At 46.1% G+C, this 12305-nt stretch overlaps 1 protein-coding gene across 1 annotated transcript; it reads right to left on the reverse strand.

The window, feature by feature from the left end:
* Positions 1-1380: 1380 nt before the first annotated feature.
* Positions 1381-1962, reverse strand: LOC146205883 (uncharacterized). The gene has a single exon (XM_084608198.1). The coding sequence runs from the start codon at positions 1960-1962 to the stop codon at positions 1381-1383; it is 582 nt and encodes a 193-aa protein (XP_084464324.1).
* Positions 1963-12305: the final 10343 nt, after the last annotated feature.

The following is a 12305-nucleotide window of genomic DNA, read 5'->3' on the forward strand; positions in this document are numbered from 1 at the left end:
GATTCCTTTAAAATTTTGTCGAAATAATTCCACATGTTCTGTAATTATACCGCGCTGAAAAAGTGTTGCATTATACTGTTTGAAATTACAAAAATAAATACAAACTCAAGCTCATGATTGAATTCCTGGGGATTTCCTAGTATTACCCTTGGAAAGCTTACTGCGAAAGGATAACGGCGCGATGAAAATGCAAGCAGATTTCCTTTCGCACGGTTTACGAAAAGCTCATCAACTGCCTGGTTTATTTTTTGCAATTACAGAGTGTTAAATTGGAGAAAATTCGCTTTTTGGCATAATTTCGGAACTGCTTAACGTCGGTCAAACGTGGTCCGCACTGTGTAAGTTCTACATTGTATACGGCGCTTTGCTATGCAATAGATTATTTATTGATAGAGAATAACTGCACTTTTAAATTTTTTTTTCAATCTGCATAACAGGAATCTGGGGGGATCTCGCCAAAAGTGTTAAATACAGCGTTTTTCATTGCTATGCGCTCTAACCGATGCAGACTACTCCAGCTTCCTGTCTCCTTCGCGCATACAAGGTGGCCGTTTCGGAGATAGCTACTACGGCGATGGCCATAAGCGATACCGACGATAGCGGCGCGGGTTAACGAAATCTGATATCTTCGGCGCTGTCGGTGAAGGCTCACTCATATGGCCATGTACGCGACGACGGAACTGGAAGCAATCTTCTACCTCTCGCAAGCGTCTATCTCCTCTCCCCCTCTTGCAATAAACATCAGTACCTACCTTTTCCACCCTTATGCTGAAAAAATAATTGGTATAGTGAATCCAGCAGCTGTGTTGAAAGATTCCTTGATCACAGAGCTTTCATGCCCCCAGCTTAATATCGAAGGAGTAAGGTGACGTTTTGCGGCCATCATTCTACCGCAAAAGTCGTCAGTTTTTCTACAAGCCCTTTTTTTTTTTAGTAACGGTGGCGTTACCTGTACACCTGATATAACTCGGGGCTTCTGTGGTTCTGCGGGGCACTGCCACAGTAGAAAATTTCTTTCTTCTGAAGGGGAACATTTTATTTTCAAAATTCAAAAAGGGTTTAACTGGCGAGGCAAGTTACAGATATGATGCCACTTTGTGTGTAGATTCTAATTCAAGAAAATCCTGTAAGACTAAAAAAAAAAAAGAATACCAGTCATTGACGTCGATATTTACGTCATATATTGTCCAGCACAGAACGCTTCATTTTATTTTCAAAATTCAAAAAGGGTTTAACTGGCGAGGCAAGTTACAGATATGATGCCACTTTGTGTGTAGATTCTAATTCAAGAAAATCCTGTAAGACAAAAAAAAAAAGAATACCAGTCATTGACGTCGGTATTTACGTCATATATTGTCCAGCACAGAACGACCAACCAGATCACAGTTTCTTCCAATCTGCATCTGCAGTGGGGGCCACATAAAAAGCGTTGCCTTCAGTCGACTGCACATACTTCCTCATCTGAAGCTTCTGGACTCCAGGCACTTTCCTTGCTACTTTCCATTCTGCCTTCTTCTTTTCATGGAAATCTGCGAGCTCGCTCTGTGCAAGCTCTAGAATATAGACGTTCTTAAGCGTTCCTTGAAGTGTGTCTACGAAGCTGCATGCCGTTTGTATGGCCTCATTCGCAGGCTTTCTCAAGTTGTGGTGCGTTGCTCGATGTTTAGCTAATAGACCGACACCGTCGCAAGCATTCTTGCCATAACCAGTGGCTGAAAACATCCATTTTATCTTTAGGCATTCATTGTGTTGTAGCTCATGAAACCGAAATTTATTCTTGAAGTGTGCAGAAGCTTCATCGCTTACGTAGGTTACCTTGGTGCAGACTGGTGCGTTGTCCCCAAGGTGGGTTTTGATCTTCGCCAGAGCCAAGCATGCATGAGCTGAATCATGCGACACGTCGTCGAAAATAACAGCGTAGTTCCAAGTAGATTTTCTTGACGTGGCAAAGCGGTGGGGCATCCGAAGAGGCAGTTTTCTAGGTTGACGTATCGGTGAGGGCAGTTTTCATCTTCCACGTATAGGGACGAAACATCAATTAGGAAAGGGTGTCTGGTAAGGACACACGATCTTTCTGGCATTATTCAGAGCGTGCTGGATATATTCAGTGCAATGGGTTTGGACGAAAATCCCATTTGCGATTCGCTCATGACATTTCCTTGCTGAGTAACTTAATTCAGGGGACGAATTGCAAGGCATGATTAATGAGCTAGACAGCCAAAACAAAACGGAGTGGAATAAAGTAATGTTCAACATTGCGGGAAAGCAACAGCAGTTTTTGATAGGCAGCAAAGGTTTGGCAGTGGTAAGGGCAAGTAGTGACCGCAGATTCAGACCACGAGAGTGAGTGAAATAACCATTTAGTCGGTGAAATGTGGGAGAAGAATTTCTGTCCTTCCATGGACATACCTAAGCTCAGGATGATGAAAAGATGCTCAGACAAGTTGCTTAAGAGCACCGAGCATTGAGCTCGGTGCTCATTCTCAGTTTTCACTCACAATCATTCTCAATTTTCTTACCACTGTTAAAAATGAATTTGCGAGAGGCATTCGCGCACTACATTAGACCAACAATTCTCAGTGCAGTGAGGCTGCAGCGTGAAGGAATTTTAGCTATTGATCCAAACTCTGAAAACAGAATGCATGCGAATACTATATTCAGCATCACCTCGTGCTGATTTTCTAATGTATTAGCCTAAGTATAATGTTGAAGGGTCGTTTGGAAAGTTGGGTGCTGTAGACGCAAACATGCTAACATAGTCAAATCAACAAAGAGCAAGGCTACTGTTGCTACAACCAACCGTGCCAGTCGGCAAAAAAATAAAATAAAATAAAATAAAAATAAAGGGTGAGGTTTGGAGGCGGCGGAAGTCGAAGCGGCCACCAGCGCCACCGCCAAAGCTGTTGGGCGCGCGGCCTCGTACACAAAAGATCGGTCAGTGCCGATGTCTCTGACCCCCTCTCCACATGTCGCTTCGCAGAGCGGCGTGCAGCCCGGTGTCGGTGTCCGCCACTGTCCCGAAAAGGTATGCGAGCGGGCCTTCACAACACGCAGCGCGATATGGGACCCTCGTCCATCCAGCAGCGGCCCTCCGAATTTTGTAAAAGATGGTAACACAGCCTTTGGCGGTTCATCCCTCCACCCCAAGGAATCAAAGTCAAAGGGAATAAGGGGAAGGGAGGGGGGGGGGGGGGGGGGACGCAAAGCTGTTTTTCCCGCTTTCGTGCAATCCTCGCATTCGGCCTAGTCTCCTAGCTCTTGAGTGTCCTCCTTCGCTGCAATTAATACTGCCTCCTCTCGGATGTCAGCAAACATAACAGAAAAAAAAAAAAAAAAAAAAACAGACGCCATCGACGCGGAAACACTCGCAGAAGGCATTACTGACGGAAACGGTGCAGCTTACACGAATGGAAGACGTACGCAGCTGGCCTGTGGGGAGGCAGGAATGTGAGCTGAGAGAGTGGACAATACACAGGGAGAGTCATGCGTGAGGTTTGTTCGGACGAAAGTTCCAAATACCAGATCGGGCTTTAAGGGCGTGTCGAAACACGAAGGATTGTTTTGAGGAGGAAAAGAAGGCCCCATCGGTACCAAGGCATGACATATGCATGTGGTCTAGTTTCGACATTGTTCGTTCTCTATCTCTGATGTCTGCTTTTCAGGCGCGCCGCCCGGTGGAGCGGGTTCGGGCCCGAGAGGCGCGCTGCTTGCCGCTCTCCGACTGCGAGTGCAAACACTGGCTGCCATAAAGATGCTCCCTCGCTCTCTTTCTCGAGATGATAAAAAGCAAACAAGCTTCCGATTTCACACCTTCGGAGGTGTGTAGGACTCTACAGGAATCGCTCAACCATCCTTTTTGGTGGTCTTTTATTTTATTTTATTTATTATTATTATTATTATTTTTTGTTGTTGTTGGAGCCGTGAAGCTACTCGTTCATTAGCAGTACACAGCTCCCGTAGCTTTAGTGACTGGGCAACTACTTGCTTTTCTGCTTTGGAATGTGAGCCCTGGAAGATATGGGGAAAGGATCTGGAAAATCCCAGGTGCTTTTTCCCACGGTTTGTCTTTTGACACTTCATTCAGATGTAGGAAAGAAAAAATGAGGCAAGATTTCCAGCAGCTTAAAGATCACCTATAGGTATACGCTGCGTTTACCTCCCCTTAGTGACACACAAAAATGTGTAATTCTTTTCGCAATGGTAATTGTCTGCTTGCATTGGCCCGAGGGCAATCCTTTTGTCTCCTGAGCGAACAACTTAAAACAACGTCTCTCTCGCACCTTAAATATATGCGACTCATTTTTACAATTACTTCGTCAGATTCTTTACCGCAAAACCATGTTCCAAACCTAGCAACAGTACGTTCTAGAAATTAAAAAAAAAAAAGAAAAAAGAAAACGGAAACACAGTATCAGGACGGCGAACTGTTTTTGTTTATCTCGCTATTACCTGCCACTTGATTGTTAGTTCAGTGCCAGCAGGCGGAATGTTGCCATCAATAACTCGTTAGGTATATACATGCTGGATGCAGCATTCAAGTGAAACACAAGGTCACGGTTGGAGTCTGTCTTCCTGCCCTTCCGGAAATGTCTGACGCAACAGGGTGAGCGTTGTGCAGAAGATTCAATGTATCCAGAAAAACGATTTCGTCGTAAGAAGAATATGTTTTTCTAATAATAACAAGAAATAGCGTGGTGGTTTACCACCGTGCGTTGTCGACACTGAGTTTGTCTGACAAAAGCACGTCACAGATGAGTTCAACCATAGCTCTGCCCGCACGAGAAGTACGCATTTCACATACCGCTGCATTTCACATGCAGCTTTTTATTTCATCGAATTATGAACCAACTAGCCCGACAAGATCTACTGAAGCGCTTTCAAGACACTTGGAATAACGAATAACGATCCATTGAGGACACATTGGGCCTGGGTTCGTCCCTCAGAGCGGTAAATTGCACCACTTTATATTATTGAATTATTTATATTTCCGGAAGTACTCCCATTACAGGAACCTTTTCTTCAAGTTTGACTTCATAAGACCCTCCCGATGTGAAGACTTCATTTTCCCAACCTCAAACCACTTTTTCCGGGACGCGGACGACGCCGGATTTTCTACGGCACGAGCTCCTTGACGCTGCGCGTTAAAAACTGATTCCGTTAGGTGATTAACTAGTTAACGAGCGCTTCGTTTTGCTAGCCGCCAACGGAACGCCCAATCGCAGCTGTATACAGTGCCTTTAGTAATCTAGCTCAGCCTGCTTTTTATTAAATGCGTTCGCATTAGAACGGTGATGCGGACGAACACGCGTCTTTCGGCTTCTGCACGGCGCCAGTGAAAGAGGTGTAAACAATTGCAGTTGCCACTCACGCGCAATCGTTTTTGGACAGTTCATGGACACTCGCGCGTGAGCGACGCGAACTATTTCTCCTTCTGTATTTAGTAAATTATGTACAAAGCTCCCTGTTTTTTCTTGCTATCACTACCCTCTGCTTAGTTCTCGCCATCCTCTCCCTGTCCCTTTCTTTCCCACCGGCCGCAACTCGGGTGCTTAAGGTATCAGATATCAATTACCAACATTATTTTCCCTCCTTTCTGATTATTGTTTTAATAAATCACTACCACTCCCACCACCACATGGCGCGGGTTCTGACAGTCATGTTAGTGGCCGTCGTGTGTACTATAAAAGAAATGCTAACGCATTACAATCGCATGCATCCTGTGGATCGAGCTTTGCTCTCTTCTTTAATTCGGTGCAGTTGAAACGAAACATGATGCATATTTAAATAGTGTAGCGGAGATTAGGGGGACATCCAAAATGGAGGTGATGACGCTACGTGCGCGTGTAGCCCAAGGTTTCCGTTTTTCTAAATCCTGCCCTGATGAAATTAGGATTTGACCACCTTCGATGAGAGGTCTTTCAGTCTCCTAAATACATTAGGTACATGGTCGATGCGTGGGCTGCAGAAATAGGCAGCCATAGCGCTGAAAGCTTCTCTACAGGACAGCGCGATCTTTTGGGGTTGCCTGATACATATAATGCTTGTGCTGATTCTCTATTGCTTGTCTCGTCTCTTGTTCTCCAATATTTGGATGCATGTTGCATAATAATGGATTCCCTCGCAATAATTTTTTTTGTATTATTATGTGCCTCTGATACCTTGCGACCTCATTGTTATCGTTATTCTTGTTCAAAGCTTCTTTTTCATTTATGCTGTTTTTGAATTATGTACATTTAAATGTGATTATAACATATCATATGCTTATGTAGTGTGTTTTATGTGTATATGTTAGCGCTTCTGGCGTTGTCTTGTATTATCCGTATTGCGCTTAATAAATTGTGTATGTTTTTTTGGCCTTAATGTCTCCATTTGCACTGTGCTTTCTTGCCTAAAGCGAAAATGAGTAACCGGTGCCACTATCATGCTACAACGTTTCCGTTTATGTCCATGAAGAAACAGCGACCGACCCTGCTTCCACTGCTAGATGTTCCGGCCTCCCTGTCTAGCTATTTCTCAAACTGGAGCACAGCCAACAAATTTACCAGCTTCGTTTTTCTATGCGATGCATCAGCTCGGGTATTACTTTTTTTTTTTTATGCTTTCCTCATTAATACATCTTTAGGAGTTAACGCACAAAATTATTGTCAGCGCCCGGTCTTTCAGACTTCGTAAATGTGGATTCTGCAAGTTCTTTCAGACTCTACTGGGCACCTAAATACGGAGTCATGAAGCCCACGAACACATCAGTGCGGGACCGATCGTGAATGAATCAGATGCCCTTATTCGCGGGTCTTCAACTTACCGTTCCCTGAAACCTGAATGCCGACGCTGTCCTCATGCTGCGTTATAAAAGTTCAGCTTTTTTTATCCCACCTTACGCTTATTATGCGCGAAGCTGTGGTCCAAGAGTTTTTCTAACAAATGTGAAAAAAAAAAAATAATAAACGTCTTACAAGTACAAGAATAAAGTAACAATTAAAGGCCACTTCTTTGTACCTTGGTGCATTCGAACACACCGACAATGCTTACGTCCGCAACGCCAACACTGCAGTGACTGCAGTACATTAACGTTAGTAATTTATCGAGCAACGAAGTAATAATAGTGCGAACGTGCTGTTGAAGAAAAGACGGCCCGGTGGGCCGTCAGTACTGAGAGCTTGGCAAGGCCACCTGTGCAGCCTACATGACGACTACGGGATGTGCCCCCTCATCACTTGACTCCCACCTGCAGGCTCAGTTTAATTAGCTGACCATTCATCATTCATTCCGTGATCGTGACGCACGCTGCTGAGAAGATTGCGGTGCACCAGCCTTGTAAAGTCCCTGGAGGGGGCGGCATTAAAGCTGCTCGCCTTATCAATCTTTTTTGAGAACTCACAGTTGTATTTGATGAAGGTACTGTTGGTGGTATACATGGGGGAACGGGTTGAGGGACGTCGTAATGGAGAGCTTTCTGTTAAAGTTGAAAGGGAGAAGGTGGTGCCGCAGTGTAGGGCTGCGGAGTAATTTCGACCACCCACTGACACCGCACAGCACACGGACGCCCCTCCGTTTCGCCTTCGTCGAAACGCAGCCTCCGGAGGTTGGGTTCGAACCCAGGTACTCCGGTACAGTAGTCGGGCATCTTAACCATCGCGCCACCATGGCGGGGCCAGGTTCTCTTACACGAATAATGGAATGGGGGTCAATGAAGGTGCTCTGTAACTTTACAAATTAAATTTATTCTAAAGTCAATATTTACTTATGTAGGAAAATTAACACAAATAAGTGCGGCATCTGCCATTGAGAGCGGCGACACCTTGAACTGTGGCGACGGAAATAAAGGGACAGCGAGAAGACAGGGAAAAGGAATAAAAGATGGGAGCGAGAGGAAGAAAGGACAGGGTGGGAAACAAATAAATAAAAAAAGAACACTAATAATGGTGAATGTATAATAGCGTGATGACCGTCCGCGATTGTCTCACCACAGCAGGGCCCTTCCTTCGGCCAGGCATCCTCTGGTCGCACAACGCCGTCGAAATTTATTCCGACGTGGTTGAATTCATCTGTCTTTCTGCTCCCTTCCTTCCCCGGCGAATAGTCCACATGCACACGACAGCACAAGAAAGGAGGGAGAGGGGGGGGGGGGGGGCAGTGTGCGTGTGGAATGCGCGAAAACTGGCGTCGACGCGCGGTGCCCGGCCGCAACGCAATTCGTACAGGAGAAGTGAGTCCGCACACTACCTGCAAGGGTGTCTAATGTGCTGTCCCATAGAGGCACCCTACCTGCCCTACCGACCCTACCGCCTTTGAGTTTCGCCGCGCCGTGGCGCTTGGGCACCAAGCTGAAAAGAGACAATAAGGCTGCCCGCACCATTGCCGGTGCAATGACCCTCCCCCGATCACTTGAATGCGTTTCGGGACCGCTTCTTTTTCTGACCGGCAGCGGCTGGACACAAAGGTAAACGTTTGTTTGGAAACGACCTGTCGTTTCGTTCTGACAGTCTGCATGCAGACGACGTCGCATTCTGGCAGGGCTTGTTTGAGGAAGACGCTCGTTTCATCTTGACCGTGGCGCCCTTCCCCTGCTGCACGCGTCGAGCTTAACGCGGGTGAACAAACTTGGCAATATTTTATTCACTCTATTTTGCAATGCATTCACGCGTCGAGTTTTTCGCTGGCATGTGAAACAGGAGACACCAAATAGGAGTGTGCGAATATTCAAAATTTCGAATAACGAATCGAATATCCACGTATTCCAGGGGTATCAAACTTGATTTATAGCTGAAATCAATCAAGAACGTATCATCCTCAGACCGTACACGAGAAAACCCTGGAATTGGTCTCATTTCTGCAACTTTCGAGTTTTGTAAAAGAGCGTTTTGTTGTAAAAGACGGTTCTTAGTCTGACTTCGCTTAAAAAAGTAGGCAGGCTTCAGCTTTTAGTGAAGCGAGTGGTGGTATGGGTAGTGCGTCAGCTTGTTCAGCTGCATTTAAAGCAGTTTCGGTAACTGGAAATGGAGTAGTCTGTTGCATTCTATTATCTACTACTAGTCCTCTGCTCAAAGAAACGAGGTGAAGAAGAGAAGAAACGAAATTTTAATGGTCCCTTACTGTGAGTAAACTTCTGACAAACGCTTTTGAACTCACTCCTCGCTATCCTCTCCCTATCCCCTTTTCTTTCCCGCCGGCTGCCGCTCAGGTGCTTCAGATTTTAGATAGCAGTTGCCGCAGCCGGCAACACTCTTTTCCTTCTTTATGATTAATAATAAACCGCTACCACCACCACCATAACTCTCCCTCTTTGCTATTTCCACAATCTACATTTCTGCTCTGACCTGGCGACCTTCCAGAATTTACGCAGGGAAGGCGCCTGTCACTTCTCCTTTCCACGGAGAATGGGCGAGTGTAGCAAAGGGTCGTTTTGTTGAAAAAAATTGCCTTGCGGAGAAGGAGTAGGCGTTATCTTCTTTCTTTTTTCATCCACATCCTATTTCTCTTCAGACGCCGACGATCCCCTAGTAGCTAATTGTTCACCTCTGACTGCGACTCCCGAAATAAATATTGGGGGACGCTAACCACACCTACACACACAATTCGCCATTTCGTCACAGCATGTGCGCATGCGCATTGGCGCCCCACTGTTCCCCTAACCGGTAGAGTCACCCTATTCTAAAGCTTACCAGAAAGGTAAAACTGAAAAAAAAAATAAAATAAAAAGGAAGGAAACAGCAGCTGCTGCTATATGCGCCCCTATCTACGTCCTACTGCAAGCAGCTTCTGAGAAAGAGAAGTTATATCCCCCTTTACTGAAAAAAGGATAAAAGACATCCATCTACTATTTAAATCTTCATCATCATCTATGAAGGTTTTATCTGCTTTGAAATGGATAGTGAACCTGGTCGGGCAGTTGTCGGACGCTGAGCTACGTCGCGCCGTGAACAGCAAGCGAGAAAGCATGCATCTGGTCAAATATTTAGGGGAATCCCCCAAGGTGGAGTGGATTTGTAATAAGGGAGTAATTACTCATTGCATCCACCCAAGCGCAGCCATACGGCTACAAAGGAAAGCTATACAGCTTTCTCAGAAACTTCGTAGTTAAAGAAAAATTCGTCCTGATCCGGGAATCGAACCCGGCACCACCGCCTTTCCGGGGCAGTTGCTCTACCGACTGAGCTAACCAGGACGGTCAGCAGAGCAGATGGTAGGGCAAGAGCGAATTGATCTATAGCTCGAAGTGGGAATGGTGCTGATCAAATATTTAGGGGAATCCCCCCAAGGTGGAGTAGATTTCTTATAAGGGAGTAATTACCCATTGGCATCCACCCAAAGCGCAGCCAACGGCTACAAAGGAAAGCTAAAAAGCTTTCTCAGATGCCAATGGGTAATTACTCCCTTATTAGAAATCTACTCCACCCTGGGGGATTCCCCTAAATATTTGACCAAATACTGACCATGTAAGCAAAATACCGCGAGCCTACTACATGCGAAGCGGGAGCGCTAGCTGCAAGCGTGTAATTTCTGGCACCGCTGTAAGTCCGCAAGCGGTATGCTATCCTTCCTGTCTGTGCGCTTTTGTTTACTCAAAACATAACGGGCTATTGTGTCAAAGATAAAGCACGCCACACTAGGGATTTCGAATATTATTCTAGGTTTGCATTTTTTTTTAACGAGCCAGAAATAGCTGCTTATTTGGTGCATTTTCGCCCTGCTTTGTGTTCGAACAGCTAATTTTTCGTAGTAAGGCGGCTAAACGCACTGGAAAAGGCCTAGGCATTTGTATTAATGAGGGTCTTAATAACGAGCCCTCAAAGCACATAAAAAGTTTCCTTCCCAGTCATTCTGATTCCCGCTAAGAAAAAAATAATAATAATAAACAGAGCGCTGAACGCTCAGCACTTTCTAGAACTTCGAAAAGACGGCTGGCAAGAAATTTCGATGAAGAAAAATGGATCGTCATAGCTGACGTAACCATTTATGCCTTCTAATAAGATGCAGAAGATTAGTGCACGCAAGCGCTGGCAAACAAGCCAGCGTCAGGATATCGTTAGTCGCCTGTGCCATGCCTTTATCACCTTAGAAAGAAAGATTAAAGGTCAACAGTCACAGTCAGTCGCAGGATCTGTCGAATTTTAATGCTGTGCAAATGTGTGATTGTCCCACTCCAAACCTTTCGAAAATGGACCTGTTCATTGTGAAATGGGGCTGCTGTCCTGCAAGGCGACGGGCACGAAACAGGACGACCTCTAAGCCCAGTCCCCAAAACACCTTGCAGTGATACTTCCCCCCCCCCCCTCCCCCTTCTTTGCCCACTTCTAGATTTCCTTCACCTCTCCCCCACTGAGGATGTTGTTTTCTCGGTTGTCCTGGCCCACTTTGCTTTGCTCTTTGTCCGGTCGTTTCCAGCACGCGTCCCCCTTTTGCACCTTTGTTGTGGGCCTTTGACCTTTCTCCGCGACACCCTGTCGCCTATCCAATCCAAGTCTCTCTCGCTCTCCTACCTTCCTTTTCTTCAGTCACCCCTCTTTCTAACGACGCCATAATTGTCTAGCTCTCATCAGTTTTCGCTAGGCTGTCTACTTCAAGGTACGCCGCACGTAGCCGCATGGCACAGCCTCCAATTTCTCAAAGCACCTGTCTGTTCTTGCAGTGTTCTCAGAATGACTGTTCCCTTTGAGTGCAAGGGACGCGGCACATTCGGCGCGGCGTGCGGGCGCGAGAGAAGAGCGTAGCTGAGTTGGGGGGGGGGGGGGGGGGGGATGCAGGAAGGGCTCCTTCGCCATTTCCACCATCTCACTTTCGGTGTGAATGTTGGCTTTTGAGTTGTCTTTCTTTATGTTCGATCTATTCATACGACATTCACTTTATATGTGTCCGCGCGGAATTGACGTCGGGGGTGAAGATTTTGAGGAAGGGATATTGATCATTTTGATTGTTACGATTGCGGATGTCCTGAGAATTTGCACACAGCACTCCAACAGTCACGGAAACTGCCCACGCGGTAGACATGCTACACCGGCTCTCCGTTCGTTCCTTTCAGAAGCTTTAATTCAACGCTTGTCAAGAGAATCAGCGAAATAAAACCACGTACGAAAGCTCCCCTTGCGGATCATCGTTCATGTACCTGCACTTTGCTACTGACTTCACCACCTCGCACACAAACATCAGCATCTAGTCGTGAGCTACATTATGTGAACGAACACCTGACAGCTGTAACCACGCCTTACGAATGTGCCTGCGTAGTCAAGAAGTAGCGCACCTACCCAATTAAGGGTATCGAAGAGGCCGATCCCATCCGTGCCCCAGTTGGCAGCTCCTTCTCTGCC

Source organism: Amblyomma maculatum, chromosome 1 (genome assembly GCF_055883805.1).
Source record: "Amblyomma maculatum isolate TAMU_Amacu chromosome 1, ASM5588380v1, whole genome shotgun sequence".
NCBI lineage: Eukaryota > Metazoa > Arthropoda > Arachnida > Ixodida > Ixodidae > Amblyomma > Amblyomma maculatum.

What these genes read in the sequence shown, in the direction of transcription:
- LOC146205883 (XM_084608198.1), bottom strand. Translation starts at nt 1,962, where the DNA reads ATGCCCCACCGCTTTGCCACGTCAAGAAAATCTACTTGGAACTACGCT.